The following is a 23,808-nucleotide window of genomic DNA, read 5'->3' as shown; positions in this document are numbered from 1 at the left end:
AGTCATCAATGTAAATGATGAACAGTTGTGGGCCTAGCACTGACCCCTGCGGCACCCCACTTACCACTCTCTGCCAACCTGAAAAACTCCCACTTATCCCGACTCTCTGCCTCCTGTCAGACAACCAATTTTTGATCCATGCCAAAATACTTCCCCAGACTCCACTTCCTGTAACTTACTGATAAATCTCTTGTGCAGCACCTTATCAAACGCTTTCTGGAAATCCAAATATACAACATCAACCTGTTCCCCTCTATCCACCGCATCCATTATATCCTCAAAGAATCCTAACAAGTTTGTCAAACAAGATCTTCCCTTTCTAAAACCATGCTGCGTCTGCCTGATTGAATCCTTACGTTCCAAAAGTTTCACTATTTCATCTTTAATGACGGCTTCAAGCATTTTTCCAACTACAGACGTCAAGCTAATTGGCCGATAATTTCAAGTCTTCTGCCTACATCCCTTCTTAAAACAATGGTGTGACATTTGCTGTCTTCCAGTCTGCCGGGACCTGCCCAGAATCCAAGGAATTTTGATATATGACCACCAATGCATCAACTATAACGTCTGCCATTTCCTTCAGAACCCTTGGATGCATATCATCAGGACCAGGTGATTTGTCTGGCTTTAGTCCCATTAGTTTCTCCATCACTACTTCCTTTGTAACAACTATTTTATCAAGGCCCTCCCCAACATTCGCATCCTTAACTCCGCACTTGGGCATGCTGGACGTGTCTTCCACCATGAAGACTGACACAAAATATTTGTTTAATGCCTCGGACATTTCCTCATTTTTTGCTACCAGTTTTCCTTTCTCATCCTCCAAGGGTCCTATGTTAACTCTGGCCACTCTCTTCCGTTTTATATATTTATAAAATTTTTTGCTTTCTGTTTTTATATTTTGTGCCAATTTACTTTCATAATCCTTTTTCCCATTTCTTATTACCCGCTTCGTAACCCCTTGTTGTCTCTTAAAGTTATCCCAATCTTCCAGTTTCCCACTGCTCTTTGCAGCTTTGTACACCTGCGCCTTCAATTTTATACTCTCCTTTATTTCCTTTGTTAACCACGGTTGACAAATTTAAATTTGCCCACCCTCTCCACCTCTGATCCCCCAGTGATCATGGATTGCACACTCCTGGTTTTCCTCTCCTGAAGCCCAGAATCATCTCCTTGGTTCTGATGATATTGAGTGCAAGGTTGTTGTTGGTATACCATTCGGTCAAGTTTCAATCTCCCTCCTGTATGCTGACTCATCACCCCATTTGGTGCAACCTGCTACCGTGGTCTTGTCAGCAAATTTGTAGATGGTGTTATTGTTGTACTGAGTTACACCGCCGTAGGTGTAAAGAGTAGAGCGGGGTGGGGGGGGGGGGGTTAGGAATACAGCCCTATGGTGCTCCAGTACTGGTGGAGGAGATGTTTTTACCAACCCTCACTGACTGAGATGAGGAGACCCATGATGCAGTTACACAAGAGGGGAGTCCCAGGTCTTGGAGTTTGCTGATGAGTGCCAGTGAGTGTGTGAAATATCAGGTTGATATATGAATCAAGGAACAGAAGGTTCCATTTGCTCAGTACTTTCATTGAACCAATCCAAACTACATAGTGTAAAAAAAGAGAAAAGAAATTTGATTTTGGTTGCCTAGGTTAAACAACACCACTACCATCAGCTGAAGGCAGAGTGATCGGTCAGATTAGGTTACGCTCTTAAATCTCTGACGTGGAAACATCTGTCTCGTTGTCGAGGGGACACTGTTGGAGCCCCGGTTGACGCTAACATTACATCTCTGGCCACAGGAAAGGAATGTGTGACACAGCCAACACCTTTTTTGAGTCTGACAGTGAAAGAGAGTGAAACCTAGACTCCATTAAACGTAGACCCTTGCTCCATGTGGAATGTGTTTTTGATGATAGTTAAAATTGGACCACTGCTGTTCGACTCGTGTTTATTGTCATCTCATTGTGCAAGTACAACCTGACGAAATCCCGTTCTCCGGGTATCGGTGCAAAAACACGCAGACACACAACCAGACATAACACGCATACAGGCAAACAATACACCTGCAGGACAAGAATTTCATCTATACAAATAAACACTGTTTTGTACAAATGAGACTCTATGTGAGTGGTTCTTAAAGGTTATGGGAGATTGTTGCTGTAAAATTACTTCACTATATTGTGGAGTCATCGTGGATGACGTGAGAGAGAGATAACTGTCATTGGTTGATTAGCTTGTTGCCCAGCAGCAGTAAATATAGAAGTCAATTTAGTGACATTATCAACTGAATATCGACCTTTTATAAATCCAGCTTGGTCAACATGTACTAGTTTTGGCAAATTATTAGCTAATACTTTTGCAACAATTTTATAATCTACATTTAATAATGATATTGTTTGGTAATAAGACATTTTTAATGGATCTCTATCTTTCTTTGGAATAGCAGTAATCAATGCCCACGAAAACGATTCTGGAAATGAACCCATCTCAGTTGCCTGTTTCAAAACTTCCATATATACCGGAAACAACAAATCATTAAATTCTTTATAAAATTCTGCTGTAAACCCATCTTCACCCGAGGACTTTCCTCCCGGTATTGATTGCAGAACTTTCTTTAATTCCAATTCCGTAAAGGACTATCTAAGTCATTAATATCCTTCGCAGTCGATGATGGCAAATTTAAATTAGCCAAAAACAATCAATTTGCTCAGTATTTTGTCTACTTTCAGATGTGTGAAGTTCATTATAAAATCTAAAAAATTTCTCATTGATCTCCGAATGTTTCCTTATTGCATTAATTGTTCTTGATGCTTGTTCTGTTTTTAATTGCCAAGCTAAAACCTTATGTGCTCTTCGCTTAATTCAAAATAACGCTGTTTCTATCTTTGAATCATTTTTTCATATTTATATGATTACAAAATATATCGTAATTTTAACTTAGATAAATGTATCTTATTATCTTCAGTAGAATTCTTCTGAAATACTGTTGTGTAAATGAGACTCTCGGATGGTTAATGTGAGTAGTTCTTAAAGGTTATGGGAGATTGTTGGTGTAAAATGACTTCAATATATTGTGGAGTCATTGTGGATGATGTGAGAGAGAGATAACTTTTCAACGGAGATTTGTGTTTGTTCTCCAGGCAGATTACGAAGTCACACCAGATGAGAAGAGGAAGGAGAAGGCTGACGAGGTCATTCAGAGATTTCTCACTGAAGAGGTATGCAACCTATTCTCACTATAGCCTGATTCATTTGCATAGTGTTCCCAGAAGAAATCTCAACGTTTGAGTTCCATCAAAACTCTTTGTTTCTCTCCCACCCAATTCACCTGACTTGTGGATGTAACTGAATCCGAATGTTGAACAAAACAGCTCAAATTTTTGTTTTGGGAAGAAGTACCCCTCCACTTCCATCTTGCAATGAGAGACCAATAGGGGTCTGCAGTCATTGGGAGAGTTGATTTGATTGCATTTTTTTAAAGCAGTGACGAAGAGGATTGACAAGGGTGCAGAGGTGAACATTCCCTGCATAGATTTAAGCAAGGCCTTTGATAAGGTGCTGCAAGGTAGGTTGGTCTGGAAGGTTAGGTCACATGGGAGTCCATGGTTATCGAGCCAATTAGATATAACATTGGCTGGTGGAAGAAGCAAAAGGATGGTGGTGGAGGGTTGTTTTTCAGATTGGAGATTTGTGATATGCCACAAGGATTGGGACTGGGTTCATTGTTGTTTATCTTCTATGTTAACAATTCAATGCCTATGTAGTTAACATGGTTAGCATATCTGTAATGACACCAAAATGTGTAATATAGTGAACAGTGGGGAAGGCCAAGGAATTACTAAAGGATGCAGCTCAGCTGGGGAAGTGGCTCAGGCCTGGCAGATGGACTTGGATGGCAGGGTTAGCGTAGCACCATCGACTGGGGTTTGAATCCCACGGTGGCTGTAAGGAGTTTGTATATTCTCCCCATGTCTGCATGGGTTTTCCCCAAGGGCTCTGGTTTCCTCCCACCCTCCAAAACATACAGAGTTGTAGGTTAATTGGGTGGCACAGTTCTCAATGGCTGGAATCAGCTTCTTCCGTGTTGTGAATAACATTTTGAAAAAGAAAATTAAACTCCAACAAGTGCAAGGTGCATGGATTTAAAGTGAGAGTGGAAAGGTTTCAAAGGAATATCAGGAACCACTTTTTCATACAGAATGGGGTGGGCATATGGAACGGACTGCCAGAGACACAAGTAATGATAATCACCCCACCCTCCCCAATTCAAGGACAGGCCATTAACTAGACCTGTGAATGATCCCCATTGTCAAATTATGTGGCCTTTCCTCCAAACTGATCCCTCTCTAACTGCACTTTTGTATTCTATCTGTTGTACTATGTGTGAGATGTCAACTGGACTGCTCACAAAATAACTTCTATTGCTACATTTTGGGCCCTCTTGGTTCTTGGTTTCTCATCTCTGCTCAGTGCAGGTGGTGAAGAATCCCCTCCTTGAATCCAAAATAGATTTGTCCACTTCCAATGCTTGTGGCTGGGGCATTCACAGTGGGACAAGGAATGCACAGTTTTACCTGGTCTAACATTGTGTGTGGGATGTCTTGGCTTGTGTGATTCTCCTGATTCTCCTGATTCTGCTCTTCAACCACTTCTCTTTTTTTCACTCCTCCCAGTCTCCAGAATACATGTCTGAAATAAGCAAGTGCCACATCAAACAGTGTGTTGAAAACCTTGAAAAGGGGCCTTGCAAAGAGATCTTCAGCGAATGCTTAAAGTAAGTACTTTCTAGTGCATATCTACCTGCAATAGGAGAGGCCTCACAGAAGGGCAGTCATTAATCATACAGCTCCTCCAAGTGTTCAAGTACCACAAACTAATGATCTGATGGCCATTTGTATTTTGAGTTGATTTTCAGTTGAATTAGAGTGAAACACGAAAGTCTGCAGACGCTGAGAGTTAATATACTTTTACCTCCTCTGGACGCTGCGAGACCAGCTGAGTGCCTTCAGCATTTCTGTGTTTTGATTTCTGTTGAGTTGGGCATTTATTTCAGAGTTTCTAATGCTGTAATCATTTTAAATCCCAAAAACTGCCCCGACATTCCATTAATGTACTGATCATTGGTCACCCCGCCAGTCCGGATGTCTACTAAGGAAGAGAAAGTATGGATGTGTACAAAACACCTACAGTTTGAAACCAGATCCTTTTCCCACTGAATCTATGCTATCAACCCACATACACTTATTTTAATCTTCCCATTTCTTTTGCAATCCCTGCCCCCAGATTCTACCCCCCTCCCACACACGAGGAGCAACTTACAGTGGCCAGTTCACCCACCAACTTGCTTGTCATCAGCGGATGGCCATGGGTGTGACTGGGAAAGCTAACTGCCCCTTTATTTTGTCCACACCATCTCCAGTTGCTTGGCAATCTCTGGTTTTTGAGTGAACTAAATGTTGATGTTTATTTGGAACAGGGGCCCTCATCAGTATCTCAGTGGAGAGCCGTTCACGAATTATCAAGAAAGTATGTACTTTGATCGATTTCTCCAGTGGAAATGGTTGGAGAGGTGAGCATAGTGATTTGTGTGGGTTTAGTACTGTCCGTCTCCCACACTGGGTTCAAACCAAGGCACTTCATCACTTTATTTCAATGTTCCTTTTATTGTAATAATACAAAAAATGTTAAATACACGATATTTTTCAACTTTTGCCTGCTGTAAAGGCAAAGATGGAGTCACCGTGAGCATTGCCCGGTCAGTGCCCCTAACAATAGGAGAAAGAGCACCAATTATGAGTCCCTTCAGAGACACTGAGTGTCCGTGGATTCACCTCCAGCTTCTGCAGCCGCACAGACTCCTGTTTGATCCATTGGCAACCTGAGCTCCAGGTCCAAACCGCTGACATGATCAGGAAGCCTTCAGAGCCCGAGGCCCTTCTCGAATCCTGCTTCCGATACCTGGTCTCTAGCAGCTTGCAGCCAGATGTGAGCCCTTCAGCCACTGAGCCCCTTGCTGGTCCGCTGCCACGGCCACCTTTCCAGGAGGGTTGTCTCTGAGGCTTCTCCTCAACAGGTTGTGTTCCCTCGTTTGCACTGTCTGGGCCTTTGGAGGCAGTGCAAAATGGATTCATGGTCACTGATCTTGCTCATGTGTCTTGAGAGTTTCATGAGGCAATGAAGCTTCTACCATTACAAATTAGCTGCCCCTTGACCAGTGCGAAATGGATTCATGGTCACTGATCTTGCGCGTGTGTCTTGAGAGTTTCATGAAGCAATGAGGCTTCTACCATTACATATTAGCTGCCCCTTGACCAGCCAGCCTGTTCTGAAGGGCTGGACAGTTCTTCTGGAACAAAAAAATGAACTCTACTCAATGAAGTGCAACAAACTGGATTAGATTATTTAAAGCACAGGTCAAATGTTTAAATGGTTAGGGTTCTGCTGCAGTGTTCTAAATTCATTATATACGAGCTGGCAAAAGCCTAAGTGTGCCCAATTGTGCCCAACCTGTGAACTGTAGTGTTTAAAGAAGAGATTGCAGCACTAACTTTGCAAGAGCAATGTAGAATGGTTATTAAATGCAGACTTCGTTCACAACATGTTAAGGGCAGCATGGTTAGTGTAGCAATTAATGCAACGTGATTAAAGTGACCTTGGTTTGAATCCAGTACTGTCTGTATGGTGTTTGTACGTTCTCCATTTGTATGTGGGAAGCGTGCTGACTGGCTGCATCGTGGTCTGGTATGGGGACACCAATGCCCCTGAGTGTAAAACCAGCACTGTTCCCTCTAAGCTGTGCACACGCACACAAGTTTTGCAACCAGCCCACAAAGGAAATTAATGTGCGCACAAAAAGTTAGTTCCCTAAAATAAAGTCGCTCTATATAATAATACATGACTTCATAGCATCCAATCAGACTGGTAATATGTTAAAACGTGCCAATACAGTTTTATCAGCTATGAGGGATAGGCTGCGCCAAAATTATCTTGAAACCATTTCAAGTTTACATTTGTACAAGCATTCAGTACACACAGACTTTTGTCACAGGAAAAAAATATCCACTTGGTAAGATTTTTGCCAAACTGACTACTAAAAATTAGAGGGACCATTACCACCCAGCACACGCTCTGCTTTTGGTGGTACCATCAGGAAAGAGGTATAGGTGCCCCAAGACTCGCACCACCAGGTACTGGGATAACTGCGACCTCTCCACCATCAGACTCAATCAGGGATTCATTTAAGGACTCTTACTTTTGCAATTTATTGATTCCCCCCCCCCCCCACCCACCCCCGTATTGCACAGTCAGTTTGTTTACATTTGTTTACCTGTGTATGTTGTGTACAGATTATTTTGCACGAAGAATAAGTGGTAATTCTTCCTCGCCGGCAGGAAAAAGAATATGATATGATGTCATGTATGCGCTCGCACAATAAATCTGAACTCTGAATCTCCCTGTGACCTGTGGGGGGTTCCTCTGGGTGTTCTGGATTCCTTCTTTCCCCCCCCCCTCCAAAAATGTACGGGGCTTTGTGGTGCACTGTAGTGACAGTCAGCAGACACAAGATTCAAAGACTGAAACAACAGGCTTTATTCAGCTTAATGTCTCCGCTGCGGCTAGCTGTGCCTTGCTCCCGAGTGACTGACCTCGAGAGGGACCGGATGTGGCTTGCGTCCCGGGCGGTTGATTGGCAGCTGACTGGGTGGGGTTTGGTCTATTCAGGTTGACTGATTGACAGCCGGCCAGGTGTGATCTGTCCTCCAGTGCTCTTCCTGAAGGTACAGTGGTCGCCCCCTGCAGGTCGGCTCGTGGTGTATCACCACAGGCTTATAAGTTGATTGGTGTACTTGGTGGCATGGGCTCATGGCCCAATCATTCGCACTTGATTAAAATATTTCCCTCTACCACCTTCAGAAATATTTTATGACATTGTCGTGTGTTTCTTTTCTGGAGCTTGGGCTGTGCTGGGTGTGAACGGGTAACATTTGCCCACCTAAAGCCATTCATGGGCCAGAATTCAAGTTTTATTGGACTCGATGATGAAAGATTTATCGACCTGTATAATGATCGGAGCCCACTTGGTGCTCTTGAGCGGTTTGGATCTACCACTCCACAGTCCATTTCAAGGCCTTCTGACCATCAGTTTTGTAGTTGGAACTCAAAGCCAAATGGGCTGGAGAAATGTGGTTCTCATGCCTTTAGGGACGAGGGCTTCCATCCTTCCATGTCCTTTCTGTTTGTCTCTCATCCTCCTTGTGCCATCATACAGAAATGTGCCAGGTGCCACCTAATGTACTATCACTGTCATTAATTACAAGGCAGGTTTGGGGCTTCTCTTCTAAAGATTCATTCAAATAATTTAACAGCCAAACCTCTCCTCCAGTGCACTGGAACGATGGAAAAATGAGAGCAGGAAGCAGATCTTGCCTCCATACTTGGATTTCCTCAGTCTCATTTCTGGGATTCCACATGCTCACCCTGGTAATTCCTGCCTTGGAAATGTATCTATTATGGATTTGGATAAAGAGGAGGCAATTATTCTAAATAACGATCAACTAAAAAATTTCAGTGTGAAATTTGCCGCCCTTTTTCCTTGCTGATAAGTCTCGGGGCAAAACAGATGAGGTTCCAGCATCATCAGCAAATGAAGCCTTGGCATAGTTGAATTTTAGTTTGTTGCCCCAGAGTTGGCCAGGGCCTGTGTGGCTATCATCAGTTTTGTATATTCAGAATCAGAATTTATTGTCATGAACTCGTCACGAAATTCGTTGTTTTGCGGCTGCGTCACAGGGCAAATGTTAATGTAAATGACCGTACAAAATAAATAAGAACAATGCAAGAAAAAGTCAGGCCGTGTGTGTGGTTCATTGTTCATTCAGGAATCTGATGGCGGAGGGGAAGAAGCTGTCCTTGTGCCACTGGGTGCTCGCCTTCAGGCTCCTGTACCTCCTTCTCCGATGGTTACAGAGTGAAGAGGGCAGGCCTGGGTGGTGGAGTCTTTGAGGATAGAAGCTGCTTTCTTAAGTCACTGCCTCTTGTAGATGTCCTTGATGGAGTGAAGACTGGGGCCTCTGATGTCGCAGGCTGAGTTAACAACTCTCTGGAAAAATTTTTTGTCCTGAGCTTTGGCACCTCCAAACCAGACAGTGATCCAACCGGCCAATCGGTGACATACTGAATCTCCACAAACTTCCTAAAGTGTATGGCCTCTGGTGAGCCTTCTTCATGATTCATTCATCATTCAGTGGTAAAATCAAAGAGGAAGGAAGCCAGTGTTCATCTGGATGTGACTGTTAAGTGCAGTTTCATTGGGGTTTTTCATTTTTTTTTGTGCCTGTAGATGTCTGGTGCTGATTTACATCTGGGATGTCACCTGAGGGGAAGGGAAATCTGTGTAGAATTTGGAGCAATGCCCCAAATCTTCCCTTTTTGTTCTTCAGGCAACCCATCACCAAAGATACGTTCAGGCAGTACAGGGTTCTGGGAAAAGGAGGCTTTGGTGAGGTGAGTGCTGATTTCAGGCTGGGACGTACATACCGTCCGTTCTCGAAGGTCCAACGGCTGCATAATTTGTTCCTTGTTCACTCATGAGACAAGTTTGTTTATTGTCATTTGACTCTAGATCAGTGGTTTTCAACCTTTTTTCCACTCACATCCCACTTTAAGTAATCCCTATGCCATGGGTGCTCTGTGATTAGTAAGGGATTGCTTAAGGTGGGATGTGGGTGGGAGTAAAAAGGTTGAGAATTACTTCTTGTACCTATTACAACCAGACAAAGCAGTGTTTCTTCAGACCACGGTGCACACAATAAACAGCACTTGATAATTATACATATTTAATACTGTATACATAAAGATATAACTTGAAATTTACATTTATAAATATTTTTGGATAATTGACTTAATTACTTGTTCAATCTCACAGCCTGTGGGAAGAAGCTATTTACCAGCCTGGCCGTCCTGTACCTCCTCCTTGATGGTAGTGGGTCAAAGATCTTTAACTTTCCCCTCTATCTGTAAATCTATGACCTCTAGTTTTAGACTCTTCTACCCTGGGAAAAACCCCTCATGATTTTATAAACTATAATGCCAAGTTTATTGTCATCTGCTTGCACAAGTTGTACAACCCAATGAAACAGTGTTCTCCGGTCCTCGGTGCAAAAAACATTGATGCACTCCCAGACTTAACACACGTACAGACAAACAATACATTTGCAGGACAAGTGTTCATAGATATTGTGTAGTCAGTATGAGAGTCTCGGATGTCACCCCTCAGTCTCCATTAATAAAAGCCCCAGCCAATCTCAACTCTCCTTATAGCTTAAGCCCTCCAATCCTGCTAACATCGTCTGAAATCTCTGCACCCCACGCCAGAGTAAGGAAATGCTCTCACTCCAGATTCTGTCAGTGCTTTGTATCATGAAATACCCTCTGCAAGCCACATGGTGGGAAAAAGTAGCTGAATCATTCGCTTGACGCAAGTCAAGCTGGGGCTTCTCATTGTTCACTTAGGGTTCCAGCAACCGGTGTAACTTGAGAATCAAACTGAGCTTCCTCCACAACCATCCGCATGTGAGGAGCAAGAACGGGCCCTCTTCGCTGGCGTCCTGAGTTCACGTGTCTCCCTTTCATTGTGTGAGGGCTTTGTTATTGGTTCATTTTGACTCTTTGTTCACTCAGGTCTGTGCCTGTCAAGTGAGGTCAACTGGAAAAATGTACGCATGTAAGAAACTGGAGAAGAAGAGAATCAAAAAAAGGAAAGGGGAGACGATGGCATTGAATGAAAAGCAAATATTAGAAAAAGTAAACAGCAGATTTGTAGTAAGTATCCACTGCTCATTGCATAATAATTGATAAATAAATAAAAACCATAAAACCCCTGGTATCCGACACTGATGGGGATTGGTAGAAGCCGAATAAGTGAATTTTCCAGTTGCTTGAGACAGCATGTGCCACGATTGTGAACTAATGGCGAAGCGGGCCAATTTTAAATGTACATATTTTTTACCGCAATTGTTTTGTCATTTGCTTGAGGCTGCAGGTTCTTGAATTCCAGATGTAAAATGTTTGAAAGACATTTAAACTGGCAAGAAGAGCTGAAATGTTTGATACAGCACTATTTGAAGTTCATTGATCATTAATTAAGAGCAAGTCTCAGCTTTTCTGGAGCCATGTGGTCTTATTTCTCGGATTGTCCTTTATAATTGTTTTTTTAAATTTAGGCATGCAGCATGGTAACAGGCCTTCTGCCCTATGACCTCGTGCTGCCCAAATACTCCAAGTGTCCTACAATCCCCATACACTTTGGAGGATGGGAGGAAACCGGAGCACTCGAAGGAAACCCAGTAGACATGGGGAGAACATACAAACTCTTTACAGACAAACTCCTTACAGACAGCGCCAGATCTGAATCCAGGTCGCTGACACGGTGTCAGTGTTGTGCTACCCAGCTTGCACACTTCAGGACATCTCAAAGGTTTTCAATACTTTGTGCTTTGTTCCCCAGGTCAGCCTAGCGTATGCGTATGAAACTAAAGATGCACTGTGTTTAGTTCTGACCATTATGAATGGCGGGGATTTGAAGTTCCACATTTACAGCATGGGTACCCCAGGCTTTGAGGAGGAACGGGTTATATTCTATGCTGCTGAGATCTGCTGTGGCCTGGACCATCTCCACAAGGAAGGTATTGCATATCGGTAAGTGAGCTGCAACCCGAGAACTTATTCCAAAGCTTCAAAACCATGCATAATTGGTGAATTTCCAAGATGAAGCTCATTAACTGGACCAATTTTTAAGCATAATTATTCGTCCTGTTTTAATAGGTCACTCCTAATTCTGTAGTAAAACATGAAAGTCTGCAAACACTGATTGAAGTAAAAACACAAGGACTGGAGAAACTCACCCAGTCAAACGGTGTCCTTTATATAGCAACAGTTGAGATACATAATCAACGGTTCGGTCTGGAGTCCTTCATCAAGGTATGAGCAAAATGAAGGCAGAGGCCTGAATCTTGGGTGCCGACCTTCATTGATGAAGGGCTCAAGCCCGAACTGTTGGTTATGTAACTAATCCTTTGTACTCTGTTTGACCTGCTGAGTTTCTCCAGCATTGTGTTTTTATACTCCCAAATCTGTCTAGCCTTCATCAATGCTTTGCTCCATCCAGTCTCGAAGATTAATTTGTTTCGTGGGCTCAGGGTTCTATCTATTGTCATGTATGCAAAATACACAACGAAATTTTTCCTTTGTTCGCCTTGAAAAGGCGCTCAGAGGGGCACTTCTAGTCTGGTGCTGTGATAAAGACAAGAAAGAGAGTAATTTCAGAGGTACTAAGTGTAGGTGGATCCTGTCATCTCCTCCAATGCCACCATCTCCTGCACTCCCATGACCTCCTTAACCACAAGGGCTTCTGCATCATCTGGTGGTGAACTTGAACTCGAGGCGTCCAAGTTACCATACCTCAACACCCTTGGGCCTGATCCAAGTCACAGGGGTAGCCATGGATATGCATATGGGCCCCAGCTTCCTCTTGCCTTTTTGTTGGCTATGTGGACCAATCCATGATGACAGCAGGGGATGCTCCGCTTGTGCCCACCCCTCCTCCCTCACTACCATTCGGGGCCCCAAACAGTCCTTCCAAGTGAAGCAACATTTCACTTGTGAATCTGCAAGGGTCGTCTACTGCATCCGGTACTCCTGCTGTGGTTCCCTCTACATCGGAGAGACTGGATGCAGACTGGGAGATCACTTTGTTAAGCACCTCATCTGTGTCCACTGCAACTGTCCACTCCCAGTGCCCACCCATTTCAATTCCCCATCTCATTCGCTTGCTGACATGTCCGTCCGTGGTCTTGTGCACTCCCTGACAGAAACCTCCCGCAAATTGGAGGAACAGCACCTCATCTCATGCCTGGTCACCCGCCAACTGGATGGCATGAGCATCAACTTCTCCAGTTTCCAGTAAACCCCCAATTCCCCATCTTCTACCTTCCTCCTGTTGCCTTTCCTCTAGCTCCTGCCTTCTTTCGTTCCTGCCCTCGCCGCCCCCTCCCTCTCGTTCCCTCGCCGCCCCCTCCCTCTCGTTCCCTCGCCGCCCCCTCCCTCTCGTTCCCTCGCCTCCCCCTCCCTCTCGTTCCCTCGCCGCCCCCTCCCACTCGTTCCCTCGCCGCCCCCTCCCTCTCGTTCCCTCGCCGCCCCCTCCCTCTCGTTCCCTCGCCGCCCCCTCCCTCTCGTTCCCTCGCCGCCCCCTCCCTCTCGTTCCCTCGCCGCCCCCTCCCTCTCGTTCCCTCGCCTCCCCCTCCCTCTCGTTCCCTCGCCGCCCCCTCCCTCTCGTTCCCTCGCCGCCCCCTCCCTCTCGTTCCCTCGCCGCCCCCTCCCTCTCGTTCCCTCGCCGCCCCCTCCCTCTCGTTCCCTCGCCGCCCCCTCCCTCTCGTTCCCTCGCCGCCCCCTCCCTCTCGTTCCCTCGCCGCCCCCTCCCTCTCGTTCCCTCGCCGCCCCCTCCCTCTCGTTCCCTCGCCGCCCCCTCCCTCTCGTTCCCTCGCCGCCCCCTCCCTCTCGTTCCCTCGCCGCCCCCTCCCTCTCGTTCCCTCGCCGCCCCCTCCCTCTCGTTCCCTCGCCGCCCCCTCCCTCTCGTTCCCTCGCCGCCCCCTCCCTCTCGTTCCCTCGCCGCCCCCTCCCTCTCGTTCCCTCGCCGCCCCCTCCCTCTCGTTCCCTCGCCGCCCTCTCCCTCTCGATTCAGATACATGTTTTTTCACTCATTCCTGAAGAAGGCCTGAAACCTCGGTAAGATATCTTTACCTCCTATGGACCTTGCGAGACCGGCTGAGTTCCTCCAGCATCTCTGTGTTTCGACACTTATAGCATCAATCTGGGAACCTTTGTGCACCACCTTTGAACCTTTGCCAGGTGACCACTCTCAGGTATTCAAGAGCTTTTAATGCCACTGATTGTCAAGGGGCTTTAAAGATCAGGTAGTCAGGGCAGGCAACTGAGATTCAGACGATTGCCTCCATAGATAGTCCAAATCATCCACTTCTATCTTGTGATTTATACATGATCCCCCCAAGCCAGCTAATAAATAGAAGTGATTCTGGTTGTCATGAGGCTTAAGAGATCGACATTTCAAATAAAAGTTGAGTTATTAACCGATGCACATTGCTTTGAGTCATTGGCCTGATTTTTCCAGTGGAACATTAAATAAAGGGTAATTTAAATCACTTTTTTTCCTCTGTTGACTTGCCAGATAAGATCCTAGGCTTATTTCCATAGAAAAATAAGTTAAGATTGTGGTCTGGCTTTAATCTGATGGCTTGAAAGGAACCCAATTGTTGTTATCAAAGACTATATGGCTACATCTCATGAACCAGGTTGTAATTTTCTGTGGGTTTGACTGAACAAGATGGTTCATAGCCAAGCACAACTTAGAAACCCCTCCCCTTCCACATCTAAATTTTTAAATGGGTTCCTGTGATAATTATCTGCAAAACTTGATGGTCTATTGGTCAAAATAAAAAAAAAGCTCTGGCAAATTTGCTCTTTGATCCTCTAAATAAGTTTCAAGCTGTGTCCGTCTGGTGCTTGGTGGCTGGGTGGGTACTGCGCAGTTTGGTGACTCCTCTGTCGTGGGCTTGTCCAAGTGCAGCTCCACTCTGCACTCAGTGGATCGAGGCAGATTTCACCCAGTTATCCAACATCTTCATCCAGGTGTTTCCCCAAAGCAATAGCATCATTTTGGGATTTATTTCAAAATGATTTGAGTTATAAATAATAGTATTACTCACTGCATAATTATATAAATTCTATTGTTTATTTTTTTATATATTTATTATTAATAATAAATAACAATAATAATCATAAATAGATGGACAGAGAGAGAGATAATATTATTTATTACTGGACAGGCTGGGACAGGTTTCCCCTGGTGTATATTGACTGAGGGGTGACCTTAGAGAAGTATATAAAATCTCCAAGAGGAATGGATAAGGCAAATGGTCAGTGTTTTACATTCTGGGCAGGGTTGTCTAAAATAGCCATTCTCACCCTTTTTCAGCAATCCCTGACCCCCCCCCCCCCCACCAAAACCCCAAGGACTCTGCTCACAGTTTATTGTTCCCCTTCCATGTGAAGCAGTCACATTTTGGTTTTTTCCGTACTTCGCCCCCAACGACTACATAAAAAACATGAATCAAATTTATGATTTCAGTCTGTGATGCCCCCTCCCTCTCTTTCGTTCCCTCGTCACCCTCCCTTTCGTTCCCGCGCCGCCCCCTCCCTTTCGTTCCCGCGCCGCCCCCTCCCTTTCGTTCCCGTGCCACCCCCTCCCTTTCGTTCCCGCGCCGCCCCCTCCCTTTCGTTCCCGCGCCGCCCCCTCCCTTTCGTTCCCGCGCCGCCCCCTCCCTTTTGTTCCCGCGCCGCCCCCTCCCTTTTGTTCCCTCATCCTATTTTTGAAAGACATTTAAACTGGTATGTGGATAGGAAAGGTTCAGATGGATGTGGGCTGAATGCAGGCAAATGAACCAGCTCAGATGTGGGAAAGTTGGGCCCGAGGGTCAATTGCCCGTGCAGTGTTACACTGTTTCCATTAGTGCAAGTCATTACTGAGCACCATGCGACTGACAAAACTTTGGGGTGGCACTCTTGGCGTAGCAGTTAGCGCAACACTGCTACAACGCCAGCGATTAAGACTGGGCCTGGGTTCGAATCTCACGCTGTCTGTAATGAGTTTGTATGTTCTCCCCGTGTCTACGTGGGTTTTCCCGGGGGCTCCGGTTTCCTCCCACTCTTCAAAATGTATCGGAGGTGTATGTTAATGGGGTGTAAATTCGGCAGCACGGACTCATGGGCCGTATTGGCCTGTTATAATGCTGTATGTCTAAATATTTTTTTAAAATTAAACTTAATTGTATAAAGTGACGTAACAGATGTGATCTGTTTCATCAGGACAGAGAAAGGAACTAGCAAACCTTGCTAGAACAAAACTCATAAGGGCAGAGGCGCCTGTTGATGGATTGGGCTCATTTTAAACCAGATACAGTTCAATGTGCACAAGAGTCTGAAATCTTTCAATGTTTCGATAACTTCCCCATGAGCTTAGTGAGCATTTAATTAAATGCAGAGTGTGGAGGATGATGGGAGAACCTGTCCAAATTCAGCGAAGTGCACAGGTTGAAATTGGGGCCTATGTTGAATCAATGGAGAGCAGTGACTTGCATAGAATGAAGAGCACAGCAGAAGAACAGACCCTTCAGCTCACGTATCTGTGCCAAACATGATGTCCAAATAAAACTAAAACTGCCACTTGCACCTGATGGATATCTCTTAAATGCTGCAGCATGTAGCTCAAGTGGTCGGCACAGTTAGCGTAGCGGTTAGCGTGCTACTGTAACAGCGACAGTGTTCGAATCTGGCGCTGTCTGTCAAGAGTTTGTGTGTATCCCCCGTGTCTGCGTGGGCATCCTCCCACCCTTCAAAACATTCTGGGCTGTAGGTTAATTTGGGTGTAATTGGGCAGCCCTGATTTAAATGGCCACAATTGAAAATTAAATAAAATTAAAAATTCTAAATTTAATCTACAGACACTTGGAAGCTCAGAAGAGACTCTCTTCCGCTTCTCATTCTCTGCTACAAGGGGCGTCGGGGCAATTTCTGCTGATGGCAAATCTTTGTCTGCCTCAATTTTGTGTAATATTTCATCTGTTTCATTACATGGCAATAAAAGAATCTTGAATAAAAAATATTATTGCAATGCAGAAACATGCTGGAGAAACTCAGCAAGGCACACAGGAAGTAATGGGTAACCAGCGTTTTGGGCCTGGTGGATTCTGCGTGGCCTGCAGTTTCTCCAGTACCTTTTGCATATTGCATCTGCAGACTCTCTTATTTAACTCTTCAATGCTGCTATTGTACCTGCTTCCACCAGAATGACTTCTCTTCAAACCACTTGACACTCCTGGTCCTATTGACGATTCCAGTTGTGCAAGCAATGGTCTTAAAGTTTTAAACCACTAGTAAAACAACACCATTGTTATTGCTTCTCAAAGCGCTTCCAGCTGGTCCGTTTCCTGGAAGTGGGTGAGCTGATGAGAAAAGCTGAAAACAATTACTTGCCAGAATAAGAAGTGTACTTGCATTTTAACAGAGTTCCACTTAAGTAGTACTTGAAAGCTATAAAGGACGTCAAGGTAATTCAAAAGGAAAACAAAGCCTTCACTGGCAGCAATCCTGCAACCAAAGAAAACGTTCTAACTTGAGCAAAATTGATCAAGTCCTCAAACAAAGCTGATGGATATTAAAGAATGTAGATTTTGGAATTCGGAAGGAAAGTCAGAAGGTTCAAAGAACTCAGCAGGTCAAATAGCAGTCGATACAGCACGCTATATGGACATAGAACACAAAACTTTATAGCACAGTACAGGCCCTTCAGCCCACAGTGTTGTGCAGATCTAACAACCAACCTAGAATTTCACCTATTGTCCCTGCCTCCACCATTAATGTTGGTAGAACATTCCATGCACCCACTGCTCTCTGTGTGGAAAAGCTGACACGTGTACTTACATCCAATACCCTTAAAGCTATGCTCCCTCATGTTCGCCATTGCAGCCTTGGTGAAAAAGGCCATTGGTCATCCACCCGATCAATGCCTCATCATCTTGTACACCTCTATCAGGTCACCCCTTATCCTCTGTCACTCCAAGGTGAGAGGACCCGTGTCACTTAACCTATCCTTCTCAGGCTTCTGCTTGACCTGCTGAGTTTTCCCAGTGTTTGCCCCAAGATTTACAGGCTAGTCACAGTGGGCCTTGACGATGTGCATGACTATGCCAGTCGTGTGCTGGATGGGACTTTATTATTGAGGCTACAGCTCAGTAAGGTGATGTGCATCTCATGTTGCTCTTTGCTTTTCCTCCACAGGGATCTGAAGCCAGAGAACATCTTGCTCGATGACAATGGTGGGTGTTGCACAAGATCTCCAGGACCAGCTGTGAGGTCTGCTGGTTAGGTGACTGTTCAATAACCATAGCTAGTATTGGCTTTACACTGCCCCAGCCCAGCAGTGTGAGCATTTTCATTTCTCTTCGGCCGGCACGTTTAGCGCAACACTGTCACAGCGCCAGTGACCTGGGGGAGAATCCGGTGCTGTCTGTAAGGAGTTTGTACGTTCTCCCCGTGACCTGCGGGGTTTCCTCTGGGTAGTCCAGTTTCCTCCCACTTTCCAAAGACGTGCAGGGTTTGTAGGCATGGGTTCATGGGCCAGAAGAGCTTGTTACCGTTCCACATCTCTAAATATTTTTTTTTAAAAAGTACATCTGATTGTTGTGAGAATAGTGACTGTATGGTACTTACTAAACTTGGCTTTATTGGGGTGGGAATTGCTGCATCTATTAAAGTTGGGCTTTTTTTTCTCTTCCTGCTCAAAGGCACCAATGTTTGGTGTTGTGAAGAGCAGTTTCTCCCTCTCTTTCCCTGGCCCTCCAATCCCTTCTCCATTTCACCTCCTTGATGATCGGGCAATTGAAAACAACTTCTCAGAGACATACATATTGAATGTAAGCCATGAATGTTTATTGTCATATACATGTGAACAATGTACTGATGCAATGAAATTGTTACTTGCTGGGTCATCCCAACTACACAGCACACAGATCATGTGAATATTTTTAATTTTTATTTACAACACAGTAGAAGCCAATTCTGGCCTTTTAAACCTGAGCCAGCTAATTACACATATTTAACCTGCACACCCATATGTTTTGAAGGGAGGGAGGAAACCAGAGCAGCCAGACGAAACCCACATAGGTCAAGGAGAGAACGTGCAAACTCCTTATAGTCAACACCAGATTCAAACCCAGGCCCTGGTACTGTAATAGCGTCACACTAACCACTGCAATGAAAGAAAAAAAAATTCTTGCTGACCTAAGGCATTAAATAAATCTTTAAGGCTTTGGAGCAGGGCACTGGGGGATGAGTTTTTGGGTGGCGGGTGCTACTTTCAAAATGTGTGAGCTGGTTTGTAATGTCGGCATCATCCTTCAAATTGGGCAACCTACTCTTCTAGGTTTTAGGAGAATGTTCTAACTTTATCCAAAACCAGACGTGCTCCAACTTTAAGGGCAGCACAGATCACAGTTAGCGCGATGCAATTACAGTGCATAGACTGGGGTTCGAATCCCACGCTGTCTGTAAGGAGTTTGTACATTCCGCCCGTGACTGCGTGGGTTTCCTCCCACCCTTCAAAGCGTATGGTCATTTGAGTAGCATGGGCTTGCCCAGAAGGGCATGTTATTGTGCTGTATGTATAAATTAAAATTAAATTAAATTAAAATTTCCTCTCTTCCCCCCCCTCCCCCCTCCCCAAAGTGTTGGACTTATTTCTTTCCCTTCTTTTGGAGCAGGACATATCCGGTTGTCAGATCTGGGACTGGCGGTGACTATACCAGAGGGAGAAAAGATTCGGGGGAGAGTGGGCACTGTCGGATACATGGGTGAGCGAGCCTTTCCTCTAATTGCAAGTTGAGCTTCAATTCACAAAAGCTTTTGTAGTGAGTGGTCAGCATCGCTTTGTGATTTATGCATTTTCATGGAAAAACATTCCATTACAGAGTTTATTCAGTGCTGCAGTCTCAAGCGATTTGTTTATAAAGCAGCTGTAGCTTTCTCAACCTTTTCCCAAGCAAGAGCCAGACGATTTAAATATTTAGATTAAGTTCAGCAATTAGGTCCATTAAACAGATGACTCAGCTCCAAGGCAGGTCTCGAGTAATTCCTACAGTTCATGATGTGATGTGGAGCTTGGTTGTCTTGCGAAGTGGAGATACCAGGTCCTTGTGCCCTGAAGCATTTCTCTCCCCCTCCAAAAACAAGGCACCCATTGTAGCTGGGCCTACTCCATGACATGGATCATTACAATTTCAGCTTATTACAGGGAGCAGTCTGGACAAAGCATTTTACTGTCATTTGGTGCATGTGATGGTAAACTAATCACTTGACTGGAATTGGGTTGGAAGCAACGTGTTTTCAGCTGGATTGTTACCTTCTTAACTTATGTCAAAGACTGCTGCAGGAATGCAGAGTCTAACCAGGGTTTACTGACCAGCGTGACTTAATTTTTAACATCACCATCACACCCTCAACATCACACCACTGCACTTCTATTCCCCTTCTTCACCACCATGTCAACATGCAAGGTTACCTTCAGGCGATCCTGCACGAGGAATCCCAGGTCCCTTTGCATCAGTTTTCTCCCCATTGGGAAAAAAAGTCTGTCTATTTATATTTTTTTTTACTGAAGTGCATGACTTTCACCAGTGCCTTATGACAGCTCAACATCACATTCCCACTCTTATATTGAGAGAATTAGGGCATTGGGGGTGGAGAGAGGCCCTGAAGAGCTGATGAACATGGGAGGGGAAAAGAAAGGAGCCAACCCAAGGGTGTCTATTTTATTTAATTTAATTGAATCACGGAATGGTAGCGGCACAGAGACCATTCAGCCCATCCATCAGAACATCTCTCCAGTACCACACTGGAGATTTTAAATTGGTAATAATTTCCCCTTGAAAGCCACTGTGGAATTTGCCTCTGTATCTGCAGGCAGTAAATTCCAGATTCCAACCATGGGCTGCACAAAACAGGGTTTTCTTTGAATTGTTGCTGAACTAGGATCCGATATAATTCAGAAAAAGTTAAGGCACGTCCAGCAGGAAGCTTCCCAGCACAACCAACATTTGAATGATTTTCCCTCTGATTTTTATACCCCCACCCCAGCTCCCGAGGTGATCAACAACGAGCAGTACACAGTGGGGCCTGACTGGTGGGGTCTGGGCTGCCTGATCTATGAGATGACAGCAGGGCATTCACCGTTCCGAGCTCGGAAGGAGAGGGTGAAGCGGGAAGAGGTGGAGAAGCGGGTGCTGCAGCAGAAGGAGGAATACTGTGACAAGTTCACCGAGGACGCTCAGCACATATGTAGGATGGTGAGTTACAGACACATCTCGGGCTAATCGCATCTAACCTTATAACCGAGCCGATTTATAAAAAAAAAATGGATTTAATGTTGGTTTTTCAAATCAGTCATGTTTGTTGTAGATGCACCTACCCTCTGCTTTCTCAGCCTACGGGGGTTAAAATTAGGCAAAATTAAAAACAAAATAGGCGGAGAGACGATGAGAGATCATCAATGCAAAACTTTCTGTTTCTTTCCACACAGATGCACCTGGACTAGATGGGTATTTCAGGGACACCAAAGTCGGGCAAATACCTGAATGGGAAAAGGGGAGGAGCAGAGATTTGCAGGTGATAGGTGAATACCAGTGGGAGGGAGAAGGTAGCTGGGCTATGTTAGGGCAGTGGTTCTCAACCTTCCTCTTTCCACCCACATCCCACTTTAAGTAATCCCTATGCCATCGGTGCTCTGTGATTAGTAAGGGATTGCTCAAAGTGGGTCTGAGAGTGCATTGTTTTATGCATGAGTGTACTCTGCAGTTGTTGCTGCTGTCCACACAGTGGTCAGATACACCAGAACAATAGTTCAAATTAAACTACCACAATATGCTGAGACAGGAAAAGAGAACATCAATATATAAAAAATTGATAAACAGTGCAAAAAGGTGGTGTTTCAGTAATTCAGGCTGATCTTTTGTTGGTCTTGGAGTAACCTATGGTTAAGGAAGTATTGGCAGGTTCCAGAGCTTTTGGGGTGGCATGGTTAGCGTTACAGCACCAGCCATCAGGACTTGGTTTCGAATCCTGTGCTGTCTGTAAGGAGTTTGTAGGTTTTCCGTGTGTGTGTGTGTGTGTGTGTGTGTGTGTGTGTGTGTGTGTGTGTGTGTGTGTGTGTGTGTTTTCCCTGGGGGATCTGCTTTCCTCCCACCCTTCGAAACGTTCCAGGGCTGTAAGTAAATTGGGTGAACAATAATTGGGCTCGTGGGCCAAAATGGCCTGTCACTGCGCTGTATGTCTAAATTTAAATCTTTCTCTGACTGTAAGAAACTTTTTTTTAAACAGGAATTTAGTTTTATTGAGTTTACTGAAGAGTGCAATTATACAATTATTGCAGCCACAAATATTATGTTGAAATTAAAACACAAAAAGCTTGAATGTTTGAAGTAAACAATGCTTGTGCCATTTTGGGAGGGCTTCTCTGGCAACACCAGCATCTATTTCCCATCTCTGATTGTCCATGAAAATAATGGTGAGCTTTCTTGTGAAGTACTGCCCGTCTGCTGTATTTAAACATGCAGCACAGTAACAGGTCCTTCTGGCTCATGAGCTCATGTTACCCAATTGACCTACAACGTCCATATGTTTTGAAGGATGGGAGGAAACCAGAGCAGCCAGAGGAAACCCACACAGACACAGGGAGAACATGCAAACTCCTTACAGACAGCTCTGGATTTGAACCCTGATTGCTGACGCTGTAAGAGGGTTTCTCATTTCTAATTTATGGTCTTTGGAGTAGGAGCTGCAGATTGTAGTGTTCTTGCACACCTGCCAGAGCCCATGTTTTTTTTAAATTTTTTTAATTTTTCACACCATAAACCACATTGACCATGATACATACATTTTCCTTTTCAAATGTATACAGTGTCATTTTCTCCCCCCCCCTCCTCCCATCCCACCCTCCCTACCTCCCCCCCCATCCATTTAAAGTACAAAATCTAAGATACATTAAACCAGTCAAACAATGTTGTCATTCAATAAAAATAAACAAGAAATTCCACTGAGTCAATTCTTTTCATTTCCTTCTCCTTTCATTAATTTAGGTAGTGATTGTCCCCGGTAGGTTCTCTCTATTGTGTTTCATGTATGGCTCCCATATTTGGTCAAATATTTCAATATTATTTCTTAAACTATATGTTATTTTTTCTAATGGAATACATTTATTCATTTCTATATACCATTATTGTATTTTCAAATTATCTTCCAATTTCCAGGTTGACATAATATATTTTTTTGCTACGGCTAGAGCTATCTTAACAAATCTTTTTTGTGCACCATCCAAATCAATTCCAAATTCTTTGTTTTTTATGTTACTTAGGAGGAAGATCTCTGGGTTTTTTGGTATATTGTTTTCTGTAATTTTATTTAATATCTGGTTTAGATCTTTCCAAAATTTTTCTACTTTCTCACATGTCCAGATTGCATGAATTGTTGTTCCCATTTCTTTTTTACAATGAAAACATCTGTCAGATACTGTTGGGTCCCATTTATTTAACTTTTGAGGTGTAATGTATAGCCTGTGTATCCAGTTATATTGTATCATACGTAACCTCGTATTTATTGTATTTCTCATCGTTCCAGAACATAACTTTTCCCATGTTTCCTTTTTTATCTTTATATTTAAATCTTGTTCCCATTTTTGTTTAGTTTTACCATTTGTTTCTTCATTCTCCTTTTCTTGCAGTTTAATATACATATTTGTTATAAATCTTTTGATTATCATTGTATCTGTAATCACATGTTCAAAATTACTTCCCTCTGGTAACCTCAGACTGCTTCCTAATTTGTCCTTCAAGTAGGATCTCAATTGGTAATATGCCAGCGCTGTATCTTGAGTTATATTGTATTTATCTTGCATTTGTTCAAAGGATAATAATCTATTTCCTGAAAAACAATTTTCTATTCTTTTGATCCCTTTTTTCTCCCATTCTCTAAAGGAAAGGTTATCTATTGTAAAAGGGAGTAACTGATTTTGCGTCAATATTAGTTTTGATAATTGGTAATTTGTTTTATTCCTTTCAACATGAATCTTCTTCCAAATATTGAGCAGATGATGTAATACTGGAGAACTCCTACGTTGTACCAATTTT

The 23,808-nt window shown here is 44.0% G+C and overlaps 1 protein-coding gene across 2 annotated transcripts in view; it reads left to right on the top strand.

Annotated features, from left to right (window-relative positions):
* The window catches only part of LOC138754166 (G protein-coupled receptor kinase 5-like), a 167,136-nt gene that overhangs the window by 117,664 nt on the left and 25,664 nt on the right, over nt 1-23,808 (top strand). For both annotated transcript variants that reach the window (XM_069918038.1, XM_069918037.1), the window contains 9 exons: nt 3,142-3,219; nt 4,675-4,775; nt 5,478-5,570; nt 9,442-9,505; nt 10,682-10,822; nt 11,508-11,698; nt 17,912-17,949; nt 19,393-19,482; nt 20,765-20,973. In XM_069918038.1, the coding sequence (XP_069774139.1) occupies nt 3,142-3,219; nt 4,675-4,775; nt 5,478-5,570; nt 9,442-9,505; nt 10,682-10,822; nt 11,508-11,698; nt 17,912-17,949; nt 19,393-19,482; nt 20,765-20,973 (1,005 nt within the window). The remainder of the gene's footprint in view (nt 1-3,141; nt 3,220-4,674; nt 4,776-5,477; nt 5,571-9,441; nt 9,506-10,681; nt 10,823-11,507; nt 11,699-17,911; nt 17,950-19,392; nt 19,483-20,764; nt 20,974-23,808) is intronic.

The sequence above is a fragment of the Narcine bancroftii genome, chromosome 2, assembly GCF_036971445.1.
Source record: "Narcine bancroftii isolate sNarBan1 chromosome 2, sNarBan1.hap1, whole genome shotgun sequence".
NCBI lineage: Eukaryota > Metazoa > Chordata > Chondrichthyes > Torpediniformes > Narcinidae > Narcine > Narcine bancroftii.
This window is presented reverse-complemented; position numbering and strand designations above follow the sequence as displayed.